General features: G+C 36.6%; 1 protein-coding gene across 3 annotated transcripts in view; it reads left to right on the forward strand.

Moving 5' to 3' along the window:
* Positions 1-27,821, forward strand: part of Adgrb3 (adhesion G protein-coupled receptor B3) — a 705,185-nt gene that overhangs the window by 635,033 nt on the left and 42,331 nt on the right. For all 3 annotated transcript variants that reach the window (XM_005404463.2, XM_005404464.2, XM_005404465.2), the window contains 4 exons: positions 15,199-15,349; positions 17,894-17,963; positions 20,810-20,876; positions 23,185-23,270. In XM_005404463.2, the coding sequence (XP_005404520.1) occupies positions 15,199-15,349; positions 17,894-17,963; positions 20,810-20,876; positions 23,185-23,270 (374 nt within the window). The remainder of the gene's footprint in view (positions 1-15,198; positions 15,350-17,893; positions 17,964-20,809; positions 20,877-23,184; positions 23,271-27,821) is intronic.

A 27,821-nucleotide genomic window follows, 5' to 3' on the forward strand; every position in this document is an offset into this window, starting at 1 on the left:
TTTACTTGCTGCTGGGACACCATGCCCAATGCCGCAACATAATAGAGGAAGGATGTATTTTACTCACAGTTTTCAGACAATTCAGTCCTTCATCACCTGGCTCCAAAGCAGAAACAAGATGGCAGAAGGGCCTGGCGGAAGTGCCTGATGGAAGGGCCTGGCAGAAGCGCCTGATGGAAGGGCCTGGTGGAAGGGCCTGGCGGAAGGGCCTGGCAGAAGGGCCTGGAGTGGAGGATAGCTGCTCCAGTCATGGCAGTCAGGAAACAGAGAGTGAAAGAGGAGATGGGGAGGGAGATATGATCTTCTAGGTCATGTCCCAAGTGACCCACCTGCCAATAGGCTCTACCTCCTAACAACATATTCAGCTCTGAACCCATGATCCATTCACCTTCTGAAAGCCCCACCTCTTAGCACGTGAGCCTTTTGGTGGAACATTCTAGATTTAAACTGTAAGACCTGGTTTTTCACTAACTTGAATGCTGGTTGTTATGGCTTGTATTTAGATATCTCTCCAAAACCTCATGTGCTCAGAGGTGGTGCTTTCAGAGGTGGCTGGATCTGGGGAGGGTGATACTGAATTAGTCCACTGATTAGTTTAGCAGAGTTCTGGGTGTGGCGGAATGGATTTACCCATCCTGGGTGTGGGTGGCAGCAACCAATAGGATTGCAGCCTGAATGAAATATAAAGGGAAAGGGAGCTGCTTTCTGTTCCCTGCCTGCCACGCTGTGGACTCCTGTGATCTCCTGTGCCATAAGGTCCTGCCTTCTCCTCTGTGATCTCCTGTGCCATAAGGTCCTACCTTGGAGCCGGCTGACTGTGGACTGAAACCTCTACCAACTGTGAGCTAACATGAACCTTTCCTCCTTTAACTTGGGTGTGTTGTGTATTTTCCCCCAGCAATGAGGAAGTAAGTAGGACACTGCTATACATGGGGTTGCTGCAGCATCCTATTTCAAATACCAGTAAAGTGGAGGTTATATTTGGTGCTGAATGAATGAATCAGTAAATTACTGACCGAATGACTATTTTCTGATATACCTGGCTATGTCCCTTCCTGAAGTTGTGCTACTTCCACACCATTTCTTTCCATGTAGGAGCATATCTCCTACTCTGCTCTTATTTACCTTTTTTAACACTTAAAGATTCTCTGCTTGATAACTTTCTGTTGATGTACCTATTTCTTTGTATTTTTCCTCAAATATCTCCTCTTTTTGGCTTCCTTCTGGGTTGTTGTTGTTGTTGTTACAAAGCATAGGAATTGTTCTTCCTCATGAGCCTTCCCAGTCTTAGGTGTGAAACCTGGACCAAAGACCCCAGAAGGAGCACCATGCAATTGGCTGATGTGTTGATTGAATGCCACTGAGAGGGCAAATCATGGCATGACTGGCACAGGTGTCATGTCTTGACTACCAAGTCTCCCGTCTCAAATAAGCAGATAAGATAGTTTGATTCAAGTCATGATTTAACTGTTAGACAGAAGGGTAAATTCTGGTGTCAGTATTACACCTAGGACAGCATGAGACCAGGGCTCTTGGCATGAATAGGCTAGAAAGGCTGTGCTAGAAAGGCGGGGAGGAGCAAAGGGACAATATAGCTCATCGATACATTTTAGATGTATGGGATCTGCAGTGGTCCAAAAACTTTATATAATTTAGGCCATTCCTAATTCAAACACATGTACTATGACCACATGAGGTAAAGAGAGTGAGTCAGGAGTAAATCGAAAGGCATTCTGCTCTAGTCTTGGGTCTGCTCCTATGGGAGGACTTCAAGAAAGTTACACAGCCTCACTAAGAATGTTTTAGTTACCAATCAAATGACAACTATATGCAGAGTCTGCCAAAAGTATATGTACATATTTGAGGAGAAGAAAAACTTGTACAAACATTGCAGGATTAAATTTATTGAAACATAATGAGATTCATACAAGTTACCTTTGTCCTCTACCATTACAAGAAGTGCTCAAAGTAGTGGCTATTAGCTTCCAGACATGTAATATATATTATTAATATACATATTAAAGCCAGGTGTGGTGGTGCATGCCTGTAATCCCAGCACTTGAGAGGCTGAGGCAGGAGGATCACTGTGAGTTTGAGGCCAGGCTGGGTTACCAAGTGAGTTCAAGATCAGCCTGAACTGCATAGTGAGACTCTGTCTCAAAAAGACAAAATATGTATATACATATAACATATATAAATAACATATATACATATAAACATATATATATGTTTTCTTAATGAGCAAGAGTCAAATTAGAGAATAGATATTAAAGTACTATACAAAACCCACCACACAAGTATCATTAATTGCTTAGTGAAGGACTTTTGGGGCTTGAGGAAGATACATGGTTTAGAGTTTATTAAATGAAATGTAATTATTTGGATTAATTCAAAACTTGGTAAATGAATGTAATTTATTTCAGCTGGTTCATAAATTTCATTTACTCAGGCTATATATATATATTATTTATATTTATATTTAATCAATTAAGAGCAAGGTAATATATGTTTTGAATTGATACCAAATATATGATTGAGGGTTAACTATGAGTTATAGAAAAATTCCAAACAGGAATGACATAAAAAATGTAACTTTTTTCTTTCTCTCATAAATATATATAGTTCCATGATCATTGGAGATAAAAAAAAAACACTTATAACTACTTTTTTCTGTCATACCACATTTCCAGTTCACACAGCTGCTCCAGCTCCAGCCATCATGTAACTATTCCAGCTGATACAAAAGAGGAAAATAGAGACACATACTCCCCAAATTTTACATACTATCCTTATTATCTTGCATTGGGAAGAATCCAGTCATATAAGCTTAACTGAAAGAAAGAATGGGAAATTCAGGTTTCATTAGAAGGTCCCTATGCTTCTAACATTCTGTTATGAGAACAAAGAAAGAACAAATATTAGAAAAAGCTAGTGGTCTGCACAATAACAGTGATTGGAGAACTCCTCCATATCATCTGTAAGCAATAGCATGTGTGCTCAGCCCAGAATCCTCTTTGAAATTATTACTAAGTTATTTTCTTTTCATACAACAAATATTTCCTAGGTAAATTCATATGCCAACTATTGCACTGGACTTAGAGGAGGAAAATAAATTCCTTCCTCTTAGAAATGACAACCTAGGAAACAGGACTAAAAATGCAAATTGATAGCAGATAATGTGATGATACAAGAGAAAGGAATTTGGAGTTCATGGAAGAAGAAAAGGTGCTGTGTTCTTCTGAGATGTAGTCATTACTTGCTGTAGTCTTGCATTAAATGGCATCCTAGAAACCTGGAAGAATGTGTGTTTTTCTCTCAAAGTACTTCATTTATTATAAGCAAGCATTTCATGCATTGAGAAACTGTAATTGACAACTGAATGTGAATCACAATCTGATTTCTCCTAGAAGCGTACACTGGGTGCATTGAGACTGACTTGAATAGGGTAGATGAGTAGGTACTTAGACTTTATTCACACAGTATTAGCTTGATTTGAAAGGATTCAGTTATTTATAGTGTCTGGTTCATTAGAGGTAGGAAGCTTCTGCAGCCTGACACACGTTAATGTGGAATTCTCGCACTGAGGCATTGTGGTCACAGTAGGAGGGCAGGTTGCTGGATGTAATTGGGTTCTCTTTCTTCCCCCTTTCATGCTCCAAGACTTTGACTACTGCCACGCCTCTCTTCAGAAGGCAGAGATGTACAGAAAAGAATAGAAAGATGCAAGGGGAAGGTGGGTTGAGAACAGTTTTCACCCGCTTACAATGAGGAGAATGAAATTATAGCTCTCCAGTTAGACCAGGAACGCATTTTCCCTCCTTCTCCACCCCTCTCCACCTTCTGCCCTTCAGCCTGGGACCAGATCCCTCTCTCTCCTTTTACCCTACTTTTACGCTTGTGGGTAAAAATGGAGGGAGTTTCTCCACTCATCCACATTACTTTCAACTATATAATTTAAAGTCATGATATAAGAGCAGAAGACTGTAGTTAAATATTTGTAAGAGCTATTTTAAACTCCGTGGTCTTTCGGATTTTGCTTCTCCTCTCTTGTTGATACTTTTTCCTGTTCTGGTTTCAAATAAAAACAAAATATGAGAAGAAGAAATTATACAATGTGTAACATGCCATATTGAAGCCAAAGTAGCTTCATAATGAAGACAAAAGCACAGTGGACCACCTGTCAGCATTATCAATAAGTTTAGAGGTTATTGTGTAGTACAATGCTAATTTTTCCTTTTCTGAAAATAAACTAAAATGATGTTTAATTCCCTTCTTCTTCTCTCAGTCAACTTTCTGCTAGTCTCCTTAGGCTCGAGAACTGAAATGCAGTAATAACATTTTGCTATATTTTATATTGATTAAAGAAATTAACTAATGTTAAGAACCTGTTTTATTTTTTAAAAAAAGCTCAGCAAAGTAAATTCAGGATAGGGGGTGTTCTTACCTTCTTGAACCCTAGGCATTCCATTAATCCATTCTAAGTGTGTGCAGGGGTCATAATTGCTTGCAAATGATTTAGTACTTCTATAGCTTTTTGGGTTTTTTGCTCTTGTGTAATACATCCATGACTTCCCTATTCAGAATTTTCTTACTCAATAAATATTTTGACCTAAAATGCCTCAAGGACAAAAACCTATTAAGACATGGTGAAGAAAAAGACCACCTAGGGTCTTTCTGAAGCAAGCTATTCTTTCCCAATACATGCGTATCTTCCAAAAAGATGTTTATAGTCATTACTTATAAAAGTAATTCTACTAGAAATAGTTTGTTTCACCATGTTATTTTGGTCCAACCTAGACTACAGTATCCTGATCATAGTCATTTCTCCCTCATGCTGGGAAACTGAGAAACTAGCCTGGTGGGTTTCCAAACTTTCTGCGGTAATTGTTTATTAAAAGGATAACAAGCAGTTTGAGATACATCTTCAATCTTGCTTTAAAACAAGGGACTCGCTGCAGTGTGACCTCAGCATTTCCTGGCCAGTGAACTGAGATTTTTATTTATCTCTGGCAATTGCCTGAATTGCTCTGATTGAGCTGGTTTATCTCTTCCTATGTCCAGTAGCAAGGAGAATGTCACAGGTCAAAGGGGAAGGAGATAGGGCTGGGCACAGGGATGCATCCTTAAAAGAAAAACCAAGAGAAAACAGTAAAGCAGGTATTTCTCTACCTTCACAGAGAACTGGAATCCATTGTCTCAGAGTTGGAAGTGAGTCCATACTGTAGGTCTTTCATTTTTTCAGTGGTAATAGTGGATTAAAATGCATGATTAGTAACATCAACAGAGGATTCAATGCTTCCAGGCACTTCCAGGTTATTCGGTCTTCCAATTCCCAGCAAGGAGAATTTCCAGTCTGTTCTTGTATACTCAAACCTCTCATGTCTCTCCTACATGTTTAGCTTCAACATCTGACCTAACTCCTAGTCCAAAAAAAGTTTTTTTGCTCATCTTCCCACTACAAAGTATGCTAATATATCTACATCTCTACCTAAGCTTTCTTCGTTCTTTTTTCATATTTCAAAGCAAGGAAGCACTGTCCTTTTATCGAAAGGCAATCCTCATGTGCTTCAGATTCTATTTCCATCAGACTTCCACACAACTTGATGTAATCAGTTGTTTCCCTATTTATAGATTCTCAGTCCATTAGATTTGTCACTGTATAGATAAACACACTTCAGTATTTCTCAGATCAAAAGTAAAGCTCCTGCCCACACCACCTGCTAATAATTATAAAAATATTGATAACTGCATCTCATAATTCTTAAGCACTTAGTGTGGGCCAGATATATTTTAAGACCTTTCTTTCACTACATTGTTGAGGGGAGTATTGGTCAGCTTTCCTTTTGCTGGGACAAAGCACCTGACACCCACCACTCAAAGGAAAGGTTTCATCGGCTCACGGTTTCAGAGGATTCAGTCCATGACTAAGCAGCTCAAAGGCAAAAACATCATGACAGAAGGTATGGCAGAGCCAAGTTGCTGAGTTCATAATGGCCTGGAAGTAGAAGCAGAAGACAGGGGAAGAGTTGCTTCAAGAGATCCACCCTCAGAAGGCACACCCCCAGTGACTCACCTCCTTCATCTCCTAACAGCACATCAGTGGGTTGGGCAGAGAGCCTCTGTGGTCCAGTAGCCTCTCCAAGAGGCTCTTAATCCAGTCAAGTAGGCACTCGAGATTAATTGATACAAGGAGGGAACAGGAACATCTCACAAAGGCATACACAGCTCTGGACCTCCTGCCACTTCTGACAATGAAGATGGAGCCATCATTTAGGTGACTTCATATTACTGAAACTGTGCAACATGAAGAGCAATCTAAAAGAGAGATGAGAGGAAACAGGGAGATAAATCTTTTGTAAATGCAAGGGAGCCTAGGGACGGGAAACGGGAGAGGGGAGGGAAGGAAAGGGACAGTAAAAAAGAATTAAGATGTGCTACATCCATGTACCAACTCCCCATGATGAATGTGATCATCATGTACCACAAACATATACTAATTAAAACAAGGCAGGTGATTTCATTGCACCAACCTTTCTCCTTCACTGAGTCTTGAAGGCAAATGAAGAAGGTGGTACAGTCCATAGAGAGTGATTACATATAACCCAATAGGAATTGGTGCCTTACTGGATGTAGGAGGATATCTTCCAGTTGGGAATGATACTGTTCTTTCCTTGTAGTAGTCCGAGAAGGAAGAGACAGCTTGAGGAGAAGGGTAAAATGGGGATGGTGTTGGGCTTGAAATATCCAAGGTTGGGTGGCTCCAAGATAAGAAAAATCTCAAGTTGAAATTGTTCCTTAGGAGTATATTTCCTTTGACCTGTCAATAAATCCTCACACACAAAGGTCTGTAGCAAGCGCAAAGATGGCATTTAGCATTACTGGGAGGTTATTGAACAACAGCAGGTGCTTTCTTGCAGTATCTGTAGAAAGCAAGAACACAGGATGGGAGTAATAGTCCTTTCCTGCTCATCACCTAGGGCAGGATTACTATGCCATGAACTTTCTTCTCCACCTTTCACTGTTCCAAAATTGTTCCTAATATTACTCATTCGGTTGCATTTCTACAGCATGTCCTGTAAAGCAGGCTATCAATTCTAATGGGATTCTAAGTAAAAGAGTCACAGCAGAATGCCCCATATTTGTTACTCTTTCTAGCACTTTAAGAATTGGCTAAGTCTAGATAATCACTCTAACAGGTTGGAAACATGCATGAGTATTCATTATTGTTAATACTTTTGAGAATCCACCAACAGCTAGGAAATTTGCTATAAGTTTTACAATAACCCTAGAATATAGATGTGTTCACTCTCATCTTACAGGCTCCCAATCCAGGCTGTGAGATGTTAAAATCAAATCAGTGAGAGGTTGGTAACTTTTTGCAAGATGGACCATTCAGTAGTTCAGTAGCCAGGTGATAGCCTGTGAGCATGGAACTTGCTGGTTCTCAATCCTGGATGCACGTTAGAGTCACCTGGGGAGCTTTCGCAATTCTCATGCTTGGGCTCCACCCCTTGGAGATTACCCCAGAATCTGGGAATTGGGGAATAAGACTAACAGGTCCACATCTTTTTAGAGCTATCCAAGTGATATCAGTGTATGGCCAAGTTAAGAAATACCATCTTGCTACTGAAACCTGTGATCTTTGCATACCACGCTGCTCTAACATCAAGAATTGTTTTGATTGCAATATATATTCCAACAGTGCATTGAAATGTTCTCCTGACACCAACAGGACAGTTGGTCAAAGATGACAAACAAAATAAATGAATGTTTCCTTGATAGAAAAGCATTATCTTCTTCTGCTTCCCAAGTCATCAAAGACACATTTTATAAATGCGGAAATCCTAGGAACAGGCCTGCAGGGTCCTCTCTGCTCCCTTTGTTAGGAGTTGGAAGTAATTTATATTTGCACCACTGTTATGGCTGGTTTGAGTGAACAGAGTTGGTGAACTGGGAAGGGATATCTGAATACACACCATGCCCGAGGGTACATACCCACCATTGCATTATTCTCTTACCAAAACAGAATGCAATGAAAAATACCAGTAGAATACTATCAATTCTTAGCAGTATCTGGAGGTTTATAACACATTGTAAATTTCCAAAATTATTAGTAAAACTATAGTTGAACTCTTGGCCTTGTTTAGCAGGTGACTTATTTTTTATTTCATTTTTACTAAAACAATTGTTTTCCTAAGCCTGGAGTTAGCAATATACAATGAAGCATCTGCTGTGTATGGTGCACAAATGTTTGGAGTCCCAGAGGACGTGTTTCAAAAAATCAGACTTTTCCTGCTATGTATGACAGACTTTCTAAGGTCTTCAAATTATGAGCATGTTTTCCACAAGATACATATTTTTAACATCCGTTCCGGAACAGATTTTTGTCTCCATTGACACCTTTGTAGCATTTACTTTCTTTTTAATAGTGCTCCTTTATTTTATTGTGAATTCATAAAATTCTAGCAAATAAGTTGTTATTGTCTGAGATACTCATATCTACTAACTACTATTATGTTTCTATCAGTTATTTGGTATCATGCATGACTGTATATTTGATATTACTTTATTTAGAGCCAGTCTTGTAACAAAGATTTTCACTCAAATTTTTCAAAACAATGTGGTTGGAAGAGATGATGATGTTTACTCTTCGTATCTTTTGTGCTGTAGTTCTTGTGCAACCACAGCAACTTGTACATAATGGTAAATCAAGAGTTTTCTAGGAGGGGCTCGCCTTCCCTATACTTCTTGATGCTTTCCCTTCCATCCAAGAGGAAGAGTGCACAGGCTGTGTTTCTGTGTGTATTAGAGATATCTGTCAGCTCTCTACAAATAGTTTTGCTGTTAAGGTGTAGCATGTCACCACAGCTATTAAATAAGGAAAGCCAGATAGTGACATTGACAAAAGGCTTCTGACTATGTTCTTCACATCATAAGCATTTTCGTTTAACTTTTTTTTCTTCTCTGTTGTCGACTAAACCCAGCACTCTACCACTGAGAAATATCCCCAAACATATTTATTTTGAGACAGGGTCTCTCTAAGTGGGTAAGTTATGCAAGCTGGACTTGAGTTTATAATCCTCCTACCTCACCTTCCCAGAGTACTAGGATTACAGACATGTGCTATTGCCCTAGCAGTTTTCATTTAATTTTATGAAATTATGAACCTTGAGTTCACAATACCCACTGGTTTTAATGATTCATTTTATTGAGCTGCTCTATCCAGGTACCTCAAAATACTTCTGCAAAGGTTGCTGGCACCTGTACAACCACAGTTATACTTGGAAGTGGTGCATTTCTTTCTTTTAGTTGATAATTTAGGCAGTAAGGACTTCTCATTTAATACAACTTGGTCACAACATTACTTACCATCCATGTACAAAATTGTCTCAAAAATAACTTGAAGCAATTCAAAAAGTTATACTATGACTATATAAAAATTTACATTAGCAAAACCAGAATTGCTTTTTGACCACAAGTAACCTGTTATAGTAGCAAGAGCACATGGTTCTTGCTTTGCTCCCTGTGAAACATTAGGTTAGTTGTTTAACTTTTCTGACGTCCATTCCTTCCTTTGTAAATAATTTCCATTGCAGTATTCCTGAAAAATAGGTGTTTCAGGCAGCATCGGTGTTAAGTAAGTTGGTTTTCTCATTGCCCTTTAAGGGGCAGTGAGGTATCTTTAAATATTCTTGTTTTACCAAATAAAAGCTCAAGTCATTATTTGACTCAGCTCCTAATATGATTTCATTATGAACAACTATCATTTACCGAGTATGTACTATGTGCAAAGTTATATATAGATATTACCTTTATTCAAATCCCTTTTTAAAGTCTATTCCTTAATTTCATCCTCACAATAGTTCATGTTTAATCTGTAAGCACTGCCATCATCTTAATAGTGTAAATATGCATTTACTACAGTGCTGCTTGTGAACTCATCATGGTGATAAGTTAAGATTTCTACTCATTACATCATTCATATATAAGCATCTCCTCGTGTGTCCCAAATTATATTGTATGTTTCTCATATCTGTTTTGTTCCATCTGACCAGTAAGATGGACTGCTTTCTAATTTATTTGTTTAAGAGAAATCAATTGGGTGAAGTGATGAAATTATTGTAATAATTCAAATAAGAATTGCTTTGTACTGAAGAATTACTTTGATTTGTCTAGAATTGTTGAGATGTTGCTGTAACTGCAAATAATTCTTAATTTCTCTATGTAAATAATTCAGGATTTCTCAATTAAGGTATATAGCTATTGACACTGAGATTTTGTAAATAGTGTACTGATGTACTTCATTTCAGTACTGTTTTTCATTTTTTTTTTTTGTAAAAGCACATTTCTCTACCTTCTATATTCCATGGAAGTATATTTTTTATCTCATGTATCTCCTATAAAAAAAAATCTTTGCTTTTTGAAATACTATTTTTTTTCCCTCCATTTTCTATGATTGAGAGCTATAGCCTAAGTCCATTTTAATCTTAGCTTGGTAGTTTATTTTCTGGTTTTCTCAATTTTTGCTTCATATACTATGAAAAAATGTCACTGGTTTCATCCAGAAGTGTCACCACTGGCTGTTCTTCACGGACTGCCCATTTCTTTGGTGTGAAATTTCCCTCTGTATCGCTGCTAGTGGTTTTTCCAATATTAACATTGTAACATCTGACTTTTGCATATTAGCATTTCCTTAACCTAGCTATTGTAATTTCTTTATTCTCAATAGATCTGTGTCTTTGGACCTGAAATACATTACTGATTTTCTTTATACTCCGCAAAATTTTAGTGTTTAGCAAGTGAATTTAAAGAATTTCTGCTTATTGTGATTTTGAACATGTTTGGAATTATTTTTGTTTTCTTAGTTTTCCCGTGTTTCATTGTTTCTAATTTGTTGTCCTTTTCATTTGTTATCACCTTTACACTGAGAGATTTCTCTTGACTCTAGTTTTTCTGTTATTTTACAAATATTTGTTTTCTATTTTTTCATAGCTACTTTAACAATATTAACGTGGGTGTATATGTTCAAATGTACTTTTCCTTCATTTCTTGTGAATTGGTGTCTCTAATATACTGAGAACAGATTTTTATTTCCTGTGCCCTCTTGCATCTGTCCTCTGTCTCATCTTTTCACCCACATCAGCATTATTCTAAATTTTATATCCTTGTGTTTATATGTAAAAGTAGGTACATATATATGGATGTCTATACCCAGTAAAAGTTCATTTAGATGCAATATATTTTATGACTTTACACTTTGGCACTTCTTTTATCTTCTTCCTTTTTTCCGGAGTTAGTTTTCTTATTAATGGTTTATATTCTCTAGCCATTCCAGCAGAGGCAATCTTAAGGAAGTGAGCTTCAAAGTTCCTTTCAATTCTAAAAATACCTTTATTTCTCCCTCTCACTCAAATTATCATTTGTCTGGGTGTAGAATTCTAAATTCAAAGTTGTTTTCCTTGAGAATGTGGAGGATGTTTCACATTGCCTCTTGTATCCTGGGTGGCACACTGGAATGTGATGTCACTTGGACTCTGATTTCTTTTGAAATAATGTTGCTTTTCATTTTGAGGGCTTTTGTGGTTTTCCTCTTTATTCTCGGTGTTCACAGGTTTCATCACAGTATATTTGGGAGTGCATGTATGTGTCTTTGGTGTGGTGTGGTTTGATGTGTGTGCGCACGTGTGTATGTGTGTTTCATCTTTAATCTGTCCTACAGCCAAGAAAATTTTAAAGTTCTGAAAAAATTTTCTATAGTATTCCTTTAGCTCTCCATTATCTTTGTCCATTTCTTCCCTCTGGAAGTACTGGTCACATATTTTAGAACTTTGTGTCACCCATATCTCTTCTATTTTCTGCATCTTCCTCCTCCTCTAACACCTCCCATCCAGTGTCCCAGTCATCTTCAATCTGTATTCATCTGCTTTTAGGTTTTATAATATTTATCAGGCCTATCACCTATCACATTTTACACTTCTGTTTTGTCATTTATTTTAGGAACATCTGTAAGGACTTGAGGCAAAAGATGTCCAGAAGGATGATAGGTATAAACCAAGCAACTTAAGCCCATTTTCAAATTGGTTAAAATTTGCCAGTAGTATTCATCAGCTGTGACATTAACGAGGCCTGATGATACTATGCTGGGCTTTGGCAAGGCAGGTAAAAGAGAAGAACTAGATGATGAACTTGAAATGCTGCTGAGCCTCACGTGTAGAACAGAGGACTGGAGAGATATAGGTCCGTGGCACTGAGAACAGACACAAAGAGTCCTTGAGAAAAAGCTGTAACCCCCTAGTCATGATGGTGAGTCCAGTGGTAGCAAGAGCAAAGGACCTGTCAAGATATAAACCTGTTCAAGAAAAGGAGGATCCAGGTTTGTAGTTTGTAAGTGGACAAGGCCCCATTCTGAGGGGAGTTAGAAATGCTTGAGCTTGCGTAGTTGCTGATGTGGGATTTAGGTTACATGGGAGAAGAAACCAAAGAATCCTAAACCCAGATTAGAATGGCTACTCTTGTGAAGCTGATGTAACAATTGTGGAAAGAAATCTAGGTCCCTGGAAAGTTACTGTGTTTTAAAAACACGCTTTGCGTTATTACAAATTAGCATATCTAGTGCATCAGAAGAAAATCAATGTGTGTTGCCTTGTGCTAAGGGTTTCAGGGCATACTGTTTCCTGATACAGTGATGAAGGACACTGCAGCTCCCTTTATTCCTTAGGTTCGTAGATCTTGTTCCATTTTTCCCAGAAGATCAGTTTTGTGAGTTTAAATCCTCCAGCCCACATGTCCTTTTCCTCTAGGTTGGCAGGGCTTGTTCCCAGCTTGGAGCATATTCTGGACGTATGAATATTCATCTTGCCATAGTAAAAGCTATTGGCTGTAGAAATAGGCCATACTTCCTTAGTTAAATACGTTCTTCCCCATAGGCTGTGGCCATATTATTGTCTGGAGAGACAAGAATTATTGAAATAACTTTTATTAGTATTAAAGTAAGTGTCAGTATTGCTTTCTTACATCTGGTAATCTGAGCAACTTTGTTGAAGATAATATATAATATAACAACCACTGTTAATTCCTATCATTTTGTTTGGGAACCCTGTATCATTTTTATTTTTTATTTTTTTGCTTTGTTTTGTGTTTGTCTATGTTGTTGTTACTTTATCATTTTTTATTCTCTTTATAATAAAAAAAAACATAAAGTAAGGGTCAGATTAGTCCCTGACCTCAATAGAGAGCAAATTTTAAAAATATTCATTTTTTTCTTATAAAATTTCAGGGCATCCAGCATTTAGAGCCTAACTTTTCAACATGTTTACAGTTTTCAATGAAACTCTTACTAATTGTTTAAAAATAGAAAAAGCAGGCTGGGGATTTAGCTCAGCGGCAAAGCGCCTGCCTGGCAAGTGTAAGGTCATGAGTTCGGTTCCCGGTACCGGAAAAAAAAAAAAAAATAGAAAAAGCATAACTTTGCCAGCACATACAACTGATGTGAGACAAATTGATAGAAGGAAATGAAACCTAGATTGGAAATATAACTGATCTCCAAATAAGGGCTGGAAAAGTTATCTTTGGAATTCAAATTGGGACCATAGACTGGGCATGAGCAAAGCAGTCATGTTATAGGATCTTTAAACTGTAACTTGGAAACAAGACTCAAACTCCCAAGTGCAGAAGGAATCAGGATTGGTTAAAGCTACTACATTATTCCAGAGGCACAGTAAAGGTAAAGAACAGTAAAGAAACCTATGGCTTTGTCACACTGAAAGTTATCGCCTTTGTGAGTATAAACTTAAGTGCTAATTACGTGTAAGGACTCATAACCTGAAAAGTGCTAACATCTATTCAAGCACTATTTATAATAATGTAGGTAGCAGTTAGAATCGGCTGAGCACTTGCCAGTATACCTAGCACAGTGGTGCACAATTTCTCTACTTTTTCTCTTATCCCTGGAACAACAGGATGAGATAAACATGACACAGTAAAGTTCTTTGCATAGGATTATAAGAACTAGGAGGCTAAATTAACATCTGATGAATTTCAGTAGGATAAGTAACTACTGTGAATAATTTGGGCCAAAACACAGAATTTGTACTAAGATTCTGCTTTGGTTATTTGGTGGGATTTGAACTAGGGTGATGGGAGTTATTAATATTTTTATATATTTGGCTTGGGTATTTACAGTCTACTATTTTGACCATTTTGAAATTTTGTAAACAGCAAGACTGAGGCTGATAAAAAGTATTAGTTCTGTTGGTGGTTATAAAGACTTGCAATGGAATAAGGTTTACACTAAGAAATTATACCCCTAGTGAAATAAGTAGAAGTCTTTACTAATCTTTGGCATACAAATCACAACTGAAGATCGTCACACATAGAAAGATTAAGTTTCATGGAAAAAATCTGTAAGATCTTGTCTGTGTACTGCTGGTGCCTTTTCAGAATTACTTGATTAAGGGCTGGGGATTTAGCTCAGCGGCAAAAGCGCCTGCCTGGCAAGCGCAAGGTCGTGAGTTTGGTTCCCGGTACCGGAGAAAAACAAAACAAACAAAAAAAAAAAATCAGAATTACTTGATTAGGATACACAGTGCAGTAATAACACTGAAGCAAGCTCTGAAGTTCTTTAAAATGCATATGTTATTTTAGTTCTAGGCTGTTAACCAAAATTCATTTTGTACTTTGCTGTTGTACCTTGAATATCACACGCATAAAAGCAAAGTAATTTTTCTTTTTGAAAGGCTATTGCGTTCACAAATGTAATCTTAATATCAACACTGATAAAACAACAAAAAAGAATTCTTGGGTACAAAGGAACGATAAAGAATGTAGTGCAAATAATTATTCAAGGTGCCTGTAACAAATTAAACTAAAGAAAGGACCACTTCCATAATTATATATTAGGGGAAAAACTCAATAAAGCAGTAATTTTAATCTCTATGGTGTTTAAACTAATTTTAATCTTTATTCAGTTTCTGTTCTGGGCTCTCTTAAAGGAATCTGAACACACATGGAATTAGGACACACTTTTTTCTGTTTTCACTGTATGCAGCATAATGACTGCAGAATGTCTAGTTTCCATAGGTAAGGACTCTGGTCTTGCAGAGAGGTAGACATTTGAAATAAAAGTCAAAGGCCTTTGTCCCCTCAAGGACACCAAGCCCACCCATGCTCAGCTTGAGTCTCCTTTGTTTATCTCCACAGAGTATCTGCACAACCACCACTGCATGTTTGCACTTTTTCTTCCTCGCTTCATTCTGTTGGGTTTTAACTGAGGCATGGCAGTCATACATGGCTGTGACTGGAAAGATCAGGACGCGTCTCATAAGGAAACGCTTTCTGTGCCTTGGATGGGGTAAGCACACTAGTATACTCGCATGCTCTTGTTAAAATGACTTTGAGCATCTTTATTATCATGCAGTAGAGAATGATCATCCCCAGACTACTTTTGTTTAATTGGATGTGTGAATTGGAAATATATGAGGGTGGTTATTTTTAATTTTTATCCATCATTTGGAACTGTAAAAAGCTTTGAGATTGAATGCTCACATAGCTCGTCAATTAACAATTAACACTGTCTGCATGGTGGGAAGTAAGACCCGAGAGGTTTACAGGCAGAAAAAAAGTGGTCTCTCTTAATTTTCCTGAAAATAGAACATGTTTTAAAAGTTCAAGACCAAAGCATGACGGTTCGTTAGGCATGTATTCACCTTCCCCCAAACACTTTTGAAGATTCTATTCTAAGAAATCACAAAACAATGGAAGAATAAAGCCATTCATATCACAGAGCAAAAACTACTTAGAGAACAAATGAAACTTCATGGGTAGTCAGCGGGGTCCTCAAAAAGAGAAATGGAATTGCTGCCACACTGAGAAGTAATTAATTCTGACTGTATTAGGAACAGTTTCTCTCAGATTGCTTCATGATGCAGATTTCTCAAAGATCAATACTGTTCAGAGTGCCACTTCTAATGGTAGCCTACTTGATTTAAAAATCTAGTTTTCAGCAGAAAACATAGCCCACCTATTTTTATGGCTTTTATTTGAGTTTTAAAAGACCTACACAATAAAACAACTGGGAAATGTCAGGCTAAATTCAAGATAAATCAGAAGACAGAAGTATCACAGGACTGTATCAGAAGACAAGAGTAGGGTATTAGAGAGAACCTGGGAAATTACAGATAAACCGACTTGTTATGTTACCAAAGTAACTTATGTGGAAAAAAGAGAATCAAGAACTCTTCAAGATTATCCCTTAAATTTCAGCAAGAGTCTTTTCGTATTTAATGTATTAGGATTCTGCACAGGCAAATCGGAAAGCACTTAAGTTGAAGAAGTGCTCTACTTAGATTTTCATAAAATTTTTGTCCAGATTTCATGACAGAGACCTTCTCAAGTTGAACAAGAATTAGTGAAGGTACATATTGTCCTGAATTAGTACAAGAGTCTAATACCATAGACCCAAGAAATACAGAATCCAGGTTAAAAAAATTTTTGACAAAGAGAAAAGGTTGGCTATTTCCAAGATTAACTACTACCTTTTTTAACCTTATTAGTAAAGATCTTGAAGAAAGTGTTTACAGCTGCCCTCCAAAATTACTGCTAAGTTGGAGTGCCCTAGATAACAGAGTGAAATGGATGGATGAAATGTGGGCATATGAGTTGCATAGGGCAAGTGCAAGGTAATGAAATTAGAAAAAAACCCAAATCATATGAACTGAAGACTGTTCATCTTTCAGTTACTACCTAGGAGGACTTTTTTTTTGGTACTGGGAATTGGACTCACGACCTTGCACTTGCCAGGCAGGTGCTGTGCCACTGAGCTATATCCCCAGCTGGGTTGGGCCATTTTTTTCTAATGAACTTGGTTCAGTCAATCCAAAATTTCAATAAACTACATGCAGGATGAAGGATGAAGAGTAGAATAAAGAGAAGAATATACATTAATATATCATATATCATATATCAATCATATGTAACATGTAATATATATAGTATATAATCTCCAGTATTTGATAAGGAAACATGGCAGATTCCTCTGAGATTCTGTCCCCTGGTTCTTCTCCTTAAACCTCATGAATGAATATGATGTCACTAGAGAAGCTTCACAGAAGAAAGAATAGCAGGAAAGATGAGAAATGAAAAGAAAGAAGACCAACAGAGGGAATGAAAGAGGATGATCAAATGATAGAATTTTTAATCTGAAGAGGCAAATACGATCTTCCTGAAAAGAAAGCATGACCAAAATTTAAAAAAAAAACCTTAAGCAGCATAGATTAGACTAAGCTCTATCCACCAAAACAGAGAGTGGTTCCATTAAACTTGAATGAGGTATGATTCACACAGACTAAAAGAAGTTGTAAGGTACAACAGAGGTACAGATGCACAGGTGACTGAATTTCCCATTCCTACATTCTTGTGATTATGGGTGGATTAGAAAGGAAGATTTAGCTGGTCAGACTCACTTTTTCTTTCATAAGCACTACTTGATAAGGGTCCATGCTTTGCCAGCTTCACTTTCTACTTCTGTGATACTCCATCACACATCCAGTTTTTGCTTTTCTGATTTTATAACTGTAAATTTCTTCATAACAGTAAACCTCTAGAGAAAAAATAACTTAAAAGATATACTAAATCTCTGTTATTAGTTCCCTTTAAACTCACATCAAAAGTGGCCGTAACCTAGCAACTTCAAGGAAGTGCACCTTGTTTAAAACCCAGTTGTGGCTCTCAAACTTTTCCACTTGAAAGAAATTTTGTAATTGGCACAGTTTTGGGAAGTGATTTGTCCAAAGGTAGCTGCTCTGATTGAAGCATCTGGACTTTGTCTTCACTCTTGTTGGGCCAGGGTACACGGAGTTGTTGCTGAATACAAAGTATGACCTTGCTTTTCTTGCAGGTTTACCGGCACTAGTGGTGGCCACATCGGTGGGCTTCACCAGGACGAAAGGTTATGGCACTGATCACTAGTAAGTCCATCCACAGTGATATGCTGTGTTTATAATTCAACGGATCGTGAAGGAGACTTCGTTCGTCTTAGTTGGTACAGCTGGTGGCTGGTATTTTATCATAGAGTTGCTAACAGTGATATAAACCATATTAGTAAGGAACAGTGTAAGGTGGTTTAAATGTACAAAGGTGTCTTGGTTACTTTTCTCTTGTTGCTGGGACAAAATACCTGATGCCCAAAATGAAGGAACGAAAGGTTTATTTCACTTACAGTTTGTGGAGGTTTCAGTCCGTACTTGGCAGATTACAAGGCAGAGTGGCACATGGCAGAGAGCTACAGCTCATGGCAACAGAACACCGCAAAGCAACAAGCACAAAAGCCAGGAAATGGCCACAAGTGCCTCTTGCTCTCCCTTACATATGCAAACTATCCACCCCAGGGCAGGTGCAGCTCTCACACCCATAATCAAACTCTAAAAGCCTGCCCCATGGCCGCATGAGGCTTTGGCGGGACACCCAGACACAAACCTTAACAAAAGGTTAATGGAGAAATGATGGAAATGATGGGGCAATGTTCAGGATCTGCAGTTCAATTTCTTAGTAAGACCAGTATATGAGACTTTAAAAATATTTCAGCATCACACGTTCAATCTCAAGTGCTTTTTTTTAAAGAACTGGATAAATCTTGAAATATTTAACTTTTAGAACATGATTCTGCCTTAAGTTTCTAGTATCATTGCTGAACATGGATACGGTTATTAACCCATACTATTATGTTTGTTCAAGTTTTGATGCTATTTCAGGGTAATACACACTAAAAATTGTAGCTCAGGGGCATCAGGAGATTCCATATTAGGAAATACTTGCTCTATGGAAGAAAATAGAAGATAGAAAGTAGATGTGATACCCATCTTACAACTACCATGCTGATAAATTCAATCAGAATTCATACTAAAGTTTATATTGAATATTTCAAATTTAAAACAATGCACTTTCATATATTATTGCATCTGCTACTGAGAAATGGAGAAATTATGCCTCACTGAAGGCATAAATTTTAGTATGGTGTTCTCTTTGTCTTCAGGTTGGAGATGGAAATTACTGCTACTTAAGCTATCTCTGGGTACATCCAAAAGTGAAAATGATGCCACCTACCCACCCAAATGAAGCTTCCTAAGAATTTAAAGGGCTCATGCTATTAAAGTGCTTGCTTATCTTATGCAATCTATCTTACTGAGAAAAAGTTGATTGTGTATATTGCAAAATACTGCTCACTGTAGCACTATTACCTATGTTAGTACTTTTTACAATAACATAGCTATTCTGATATAAATCCAGTATTTGAAAGGTACTGAATTGAGAATATGAAAAAGAAGTAGGATTATAAGTGTTAGGTTCTTACTTTCAAGGAGTTCACAATTAAAGCCAAATACAATGAGTCATGTATTGATTTTAAGACTATACATTTCCATTATAATGGTATAAACCCCTAGGAGAAAAATAACTCCAAAGAGATACTAAATCTGTTACTGTATTTTAAGAGATAAACTAAATGTGAGTTTCAAAAAGAGCTTACACAAAAATACAGTAGAAATTCATCTTAGATAACAGCTTAAAGAAATTCATCTGAGATAACAGCTTAAAGTGTTCTGTCAAACTAGAGTCTTTTTTTCTCCAGGTGTTTTACACAAACTAAAAATATAATTATCTACCCCAGCGTAGGAAAACAAAATTTATCTGTGTGCTGACAGATAAGGAGACACAGACTTTCAGTGAATATATATGTATTTGTGAATACATGAATTGATATGTATAGTTGTATGTGTCTATATTACTAGTAGCTTAAAATTTTAGTCAATGTATGATGTAATTGATAGCATAACTTTCACTTTGTTAAGTGTATGTTCTATGAGTTTTGATTAATGCATTAGTCATGTAACCACAATGAATATAGAGCATGTTATTGTTAGACCAAATATAGACCAGGTAGTGGGTGAAGTTGTTACTTTGAAGACAGCCTGCTGATCTTGTGGACTAAGAAACTGTAAACCGGTCAAAAGTGGAAAAACAAGTTCAGGAAATGGTGGGTGTGGCTTTACTTCAGCAGGGAAAAAAAAACAGTCTGTGCTCCTTCCCTCCTATTCATTTTTCCTGGACTACGCATGTGCCAGGTACCATCTTGCAAAGCTACCATACTGGGCCCCAGCATCTTTGTTTCTCTCTACTGCTGCAAAAGAATGAATATTTTTACCCGGATGGGCTATCATGCCTTTATCTGTGCAAAGGCATCTCTTGGAGCACTTAGTCCTTGAAATGAACACAGCTGCCTTATTTTTATTCAAAAGCTTATATTCAGTGAATTTTCTCAGTAGTCTGGGAAACAGTGAAAGTAAAAGAGGAAAAGCCTACAAGTGGAGATGATCCACTTCCTCCAATGTTGTTTGTTAATCTACTTTCTCCCAATAGCTCAAAGGCCTCCAAGAAAAGCAGGTAAATAGCACCCACAAGACCCTTAAAACACACTATTCTTGCTCTAAACTATGTTTGAAAATGTTCATAAAGGAGATAAAACATAATTTTGCAAAACTTTAGTAAGAACCCACATTGTAATAAAAGAAAATACAGAAATATCACTGCAAGGGTAATTTGTCTAAAATGATTTAACTGCCTGCAAGGCCTTGAATGAAAGTTTTTCATCGGTGAGGGGCACATAGTATTTTTCCTTCATCAAAAGTTCAAATTCTACTAATCTTTGAACTATGCCTGTATTCCAAGGCCAGATGTATAAATCTAAGTTACTTGTGTGACACGCTGGTTGGGTACTTATCACTAATTTTTGTTAGCTTTTATGTAATATTATTTTCAGCTGCTGGCTCTCTCTTGAAGGAGGACTGCTGTACGCTTTTGTTGGACCTGCAGCCGCTGTTGTCCTGGTAAACACTGAAATCAATTTATTTGATTTCTTGGCAAAACAAAAACAAACAAAATAAAAACCCAAGCTACTTTGGCTCATTTTTGATTAAAGTATTTGTTGTTCCAATTTTAAGGTTTGGTGAGCTAGTATTTTTATTTGAATATCCAGTGCTTTTAGTCTTTCATTGCTCACAAATATTCATATTTTTATTACTGAAAAATAGTAATTGTAGAAGTATGGTATCTCACAGTAATTTCAGATTTATGAAGATGTTTGAGTAAGTTTCAATAAATTCTTCCTTTTCAAAGTATAGAGTCTCATCACTTAATATATAGTTATTAATAGGGAGATTTCTCCAAGGCTGCCACTAATAGATATCTTTATATATGTCTATGTGTATTTTTATCACACTCTATATGTACTTAGCGGGGTTTCTCAACCTAAGTTACACTGATATTTTGGACTGGACATTTCCTTGTTGCGAGCTGTGCAGCCTATTTCAGATGATCCCAGAATCTTCCCCTCTACCCACCACAGACCCATAGCAGGTTACAGTAATGACAATCAAAACATCATGAGATGATGCTCCCTTGGGGTCTGAATCAGCCCCAGTTCGGAACTGAGCCAAATGTTGTGCTTAAAGTTTTTAAAGTTTTTCTTTTTAGAATCACAAAATAATTTCTTAAGTTTTCAAGTTATGGTAACCTGCAAAGTCTCCTACCATTTTGCCTTTCTCTTTATCTCTTTGAAATTTATTAATCTCAAGCTTTTCTTTGCTAATCAGTGTTTGAAGGAATTAAAGAAGGAAAGATGTGGCCCAAAAAAACCACAGAGATTCCTGTCACTGTGCAGTTAGATTTCTAGTTAGAAAAATTACCATTTGGTTTCTTGAACATCATTTAAAAGCTCGGAGCTAATGGCATTGTTCTTATCAACTTGGATATTTGAGTTTTTCTTTCATTAAAATTTGTTCTCCATCCTCTGAGCTGTAACGGAGAGCAGAAATTGTCCATAATTCACAAAGACAAAAGTGAAACCTCCAGGCATGATTGTTAGAGCATGGAAAAATCAAGGCTATTAGACATGTTTTTGCCTACTGCACTGAATTTTTATTTAATCAATTGACTTATTTCCCTAAGCTACTAAGTTAATATACATATAACCCTAAAATGAAGAAATAAAGTGTGTATGTGTAATGGAAACACTGCAGCAAAGTCTTTGCAGGTGGTAAATTCCCTCATGATTATGTTGTAAATTAATAGAATTCGCTTTTTCTCTTAGTTCAAATAATTAGAAGTAGAACAATGAATAAGCACTGTCTAGATTAAATAGTGTCTGATCAGGCAACTCTGAAGAGTGGCCCCTCTAAGGCCTTATTTGACACAGTGCTTTGGTCCTTACATCAGCAGTTAAATAGCTTTCAGCTTCAGATTCAGATTTGCATTGGCAGAAGGAGAGGAGAAATTACCCCTAGATTCTGTCACCAAGGATCATGGCTAAGGGGCAAGGGAAAAAAAAGACGAAAATATTTTCCTTGATTGTCTTGCTGTCCCTTTGGAATAGCTTCCTTTATCAGGAAGTGTTTGTAGGTTAGGCAGCAAGGAGTGCTCATCATAATCGGCTGCTACAAAGGGATGTCTATCTCTGGAGTTCTGTACAAGTTTACTTGAGAAAGAAAATTTTTTTACTGATTTCAACTGCGTTACGCAGAAGTCCTCTTAACCAAGGAAAAAAAGAGTCTCAGAAAGAAAGTGGTTATGAAAGTCTGTTTTAGGAATTGGTGCTGATGTCCATTCTTGACTAGCTTACCTTTTGCCTAGAAAAGTAAAATGTGTCAAAATGCTTCCTAACCACAGGACAGAATAGCCACACAGGTGAGGAATTCAGTCATTCTGTCCTCACTGCCGGCAGTGGCACCTGTGACTGACCAGGGCTCACCTTAGCCCTGTGGTCTCAGGATTCAAAATCCTTTGGCTCTTAAGCATAGAATGAAACTCATTTAGCCAATTGATTTTATTCAAGGTCGACTCAGAGGGAAGACTGCCAGCATGTCCCAGAATGCCATAGTATAGCACCATTTAGAAATTAGGGAATTGAAGGTTAATTACTCCGATGTTAACTACAAACCGTGACTATGGAAAATACTTCATGTACCTTAAAATTTAAAGTAACACAGCAGTGTTAAATTGATTTGCATGCCTTTATGTACTTATGCTTGAAAAGTATTTGGTATCACTGCTTTTGTGTGTATATATTCCCAGGTGGCTTTAAGTTTATAAAATTTCCTTTAATATCACTGAAAGGTTAACTTTGTTTCTGTTTGACAGGTCAACATGGTGATTGGCATTTTGGTATTTAATAAACTTGTTTCCAGAGATGGGATCCTAGATAAAAAACTCAAACACAGAGCCGGGTAAGCTGCAGTTGGTGGATTTTGAAGGTTATTTACCAGTGAATCCAATTCTAGATCATCCCTGATTGCATATAGCTATGCCTTGAATTCTGTTCTTGCTGTGTGACTTGTGTCTGATAGATTTTGTCATGAAGAAATTTTTAATACACTATAGTTAAGTAATATAACCCCAAATTTAAAAATAATATAACAGATCATTAAGAAAATATAAATATATTTGTGCATGTTTTCTGCTTGTCTGTTGAGAAGATTAAATGTTATGGCTAGACCTAAAGTAGTGGTCCTCAGGTAAGGGTTTTCAAAGACCTCCTGGTTCTGTTCATCAAGGACAGAAGAAAGACAGAATACAATGCCAGCATATGACAGGACTGAACTGGGACATGCACAGTTAGATAGTTGAAAATACTTCATTTTCTTCAGCTAATCTTCTATAATAGAAAAGAATCTTCACTTTAAATAATCACTGGTCAACCTTACCTTTGTCATATATTTTCATTGTTTATGATATTTTGATCATAATTTGCCAGAGTTACAGTTTTTCTTTGCACATTTTCATCATTTATCAATGTTCAAAAAGTATTTCTCTTATTTTTATTATAATAGCAACATAGCTAATGACTTAAATCAGATTGATAGCTTTTTGAAGTTATGTACATTATCACCTTAAGAAAATGTGTAGGAATTTGAAGGAAATATTAATGCCTCTGATTTTCCCTGTGTCTTTTCTTATAAGAGATTACAGCTTCTGCTTTTTTGTTAAACGGCACCTTCATGTGAAACTTACCCTTATAATTGTCCTCCTTTTAAAATCATTTATTAAAATTATTTAATGATTATAGTGTTTAACCCCTCACTGGTGAGAAATTTAAGTCTTTTGTGTCTTTATAATCTGTGTAGTGATTTATAAAATAATGCAGATATTTCTTTTTCATAGTAAAAGACTAAGTTTAATGGCTTTCAGTATAAAAATTTGATATTATTCATATGAAGCACTGGAATAGAAATGGTATAATAAAGGCATCAGTGGAAGGTCTTTCCGAGGGAAGATCATTTCTTATTTAAAGGCTTTTTTCAGTATAGATTATTTCCATGGCTTTTGTAGCAGGCAGACTTAAACTTGGTATAGGTCCTGGTCTTCCATTTGGACAGGAAGCTATCACACAGTGAATCTTATGCATTTCCCTCTTGTGGTTGGGATTGGGGTAATTGCTTCTTCAGTTATTTCTGTCCAGATGAATCATGCAAGAACAGACAGATCATACTGAGTCCTGGTTATAGGGACTCAGCTCTACTATTAGGGTACAAACTTAAATAATTTAAACAAAAAGGTTGAGTTTTAATGATTAAAATAAAGCTGTAGAGTCAAGCAAAGACTTACCTCTGCAGCTTACTAGCTGTGTGTGCCTTTGGGTATGTTATTTCATGCTTTGCAGCTTGACTCCCTCCTCTGTTAAAAGGGGAAAATAATGTTTGCCTCCTGAAGTCTCTGAAATATAATATGTATAAAACAATCATAGGGCATCTAGCAAGTCACTGAACAAACAGTGGCTATTTTGTAAAGAATGAAGAGAGGAAGCCAAGATTGACGGATTTATTTTCAAGTCCCTGACTGAATCTAGATTCCATGACTCCACCATCTATAACGTGAGATCAAGAAAACAAACAGGGCCAGGGATATAGCTCTGCAGCTCAGTGCCTGCCTGACAAGTACAAGGTCCTGAGTTTGATTCCCAGTACCAAAAACAAAACAAAACAAAGAAATGGCAGCCTCAAAATAAATATATATATAAAATGCTGAAGGTTTATTAATATACATTATCTTTTATTTAATCAAACTATGTAATGCCCAGTTTGATTCACGTAGCTCTTTATAAGAGATGGTATAGGTTTAAAAGAAATGACAACATTGTCTTATGAATTTAGAATTATCCACTTCACCCTACATCTTAACAAAGACAATTATAATTTGAAAAGTTCTAATTCCAACAAAGTATCCTTATAAATCACTTTTGTTTCACTGGTGAAACTAAGTCAGTGTCCTTCTGGTTCAAAGACCATTTCTAGAAGAACCAATGCATCAACGTTATAAAAGCAGAAGGCTGATTACTGTCCAAAGCAGGAAGAGCTATTAATGTCTCAATTTTTAAACATTATTTATAAGGTAAATGCTATGTTAGCCTAAGTGAATATAGATTGAAGTTTGTTCTCTACCCTAAAGTGTGATTGAAGGAAATTTGAAAAGGAGCTACAGGTGTTTAAAACCAATTTTAGTTCACAGAGAAGCAATGAGAAGAGTAACGAAGACTACAGTTAAAAACTGGAATTCAGCTTTCCCCCCAGCTGCTGAAAAGGAGGCACCCACAATATAACAGAAGACAAGTTTCATTTCTTCTTGGTTTCAGAAGAGGAGGGTCAGTTCATGGCCTGCTGACTCCAAGGCAGGAACATCATGGTGGAGAGATGGAGTAGAGCAAAGCAGTTCAGTTTCTGGGGCTGAGAAACAAAGCAGGGAAGGGTGGTGGAGAGAAAGGGGCCAGAACTAAACATAGCCTCCTGAAGCCACGCCTCCATGACCCACCCCCATGCGGAGTGTGCTCTACCAATCCCTCAGCTAGATCCCAAAGCCAGTGAAGTGGTCACCCCTTCCTAACCGCCACAAGAACAAATAATCAAAATTAATTACAGAAACAGGAGCAGGCACCTACATGATTGACTTAATTATTGATTTCCCTAATTGTAAAACTGACAATTTCAGATTGACTGTGTATATATATATATAAACTATATCTCTTGAAACTATGTTATTATTTAGAATCCAGGATAGTTTTAAGACATTACTTCTCTCATTTTTTTCTACTTATTTGTACCTTTTCATACTTTCTGTAATCATCTATTAAAACTAACCACATGTACAGTTTGTGCTCTATAGTATTTATAAAAGAATGAATGAATAAAAGTTTAACAAATAATAGCTTGATGATCATATAGTCCACAGACCATATTAAATTTTTCAAACATAAAATATATTTACCCATGGGAGATTTATGACAAGTAGCCACATAGCTTATTTAAAATGATAAAATAAATAATATATATCTTTTTAGAATATCTAAAGCGGAAAATTTAAGTTTTTCTATTTTTCTGCAGTGAAGTTCTCTTATACACTATTCTAAATTCTGTGTCTTCTCTACTTGAAATTACAGAAGTCAGTGTAACAGGGTTCTTGACAAATTTTTTGAGACTTTTTCAAATAGTGGGGACTTTCTTCTCAGGGAATATGTTAGAATATTAACAGTAAACCCATCAAATAATTGATTTTTTCCCTAAAATAAACATTAAAAAAATTGGGAGTTAGAACCTATAGATTTGAGATCCATAGTAATAACCAGAGCAACAGAACAACTTGGAGAAAGAGTGAAAGAACCCATGTTCCAACCATGGTACCGTGTGGATATTGCTTGCATCAGATAGTATGGCTGATTTAACCTTATTTTTTACAACTGTTGGGATTTTTGTGTGTTAAATGTATACTTTCCTCTATAACAAAGAAATAAGATTTTATTTTTCACTGTAGCAGCTCAGTTTATCACCTAGACTCTGCATTTTTTGTATACATTGATTTTGTAAAGGTCATAAAAACTAGGAAAAATATTCCAGCTCCCTGAGTGACTTACCTTTCCTCTATTTCATTTATATCCAAAATGGAACCTCAAGGCTGCCCAACCAGTTAGCATCAAGCATAGTTTCAGTAGTTAGTTCCAAGCTTCAAATAAATACAAATAGTACACTGAATACTCATTTAAATTTATTATCAGAAAACTAGACATTTTTGCAGGGGTAAGCAAGTATTGGTAGGGCTGGGGATACAGCTCAGAGGCATAGTGTCTGCCCGGCAAGTGCAAGGTTGTGAGTTTGATTCCCAGTATCAAAAAAGAAAAAACAAATATTGGATACTTAAAATTATTTTTTAGTATTCCTTGGCTTTTCAGTTTTGTTTCAAAACCTAGAACCAAAGTGTCCTTATACTGAGAGCCATATCAATGGAAATTAAATAACACCTTCTGAACAGCAAATGGTTCACAGATAAAATCAGGTTATTCTATGTGACATGCTTTTTCTTCTCTGGTGTGCAAATGGAATCTGAGTTATTCAAATCTGAATTTACCTACAGAATGTCCTAGACGAGAATTAACCACTTAAAGATTATGAAACTAGAGTCTATGACAAAGGTTCGGGAAGAATATCTTGAACTTAGTGGTTAAGTTAAATGTGTTTTATTAAAGTGGAAAATTATCACTGTCTTTATTATAACTAATATCTCATCCAACTTCATCAGTCTCTATATTCAGATCCTCCTAAAATACGGACATTTTAAATATGAATTGATGGAGATAAAATCAACTCTTCACTAATTATATATTTATGTAATGTATACCTTGAGATCAATGTTTGCATTTGGGGTTATGACTGGTACATGTACCTTCATGAAAAGACAATGACAATCCATGACTCTAAGAGTCATCACAAATTTGATTACTAGGAGTCTGAATA

Source organism: Chinchilla lanigera, unplaced genomic scaffold (genome assembly GCF_000276665.1).
Source record: "Chinchilla lanigera isolate Chin_1 unplaced genomic scaffold, ChiLan1.0 scaffold00087, whole genome shotgun sequence".
Classification (NCBI taxonomy): Eukaryota; Metazoa; Chordata; class Mammalia; order Rodentia; family Chinchillidae; genus Chinchilla; species Chinchilla lanigera.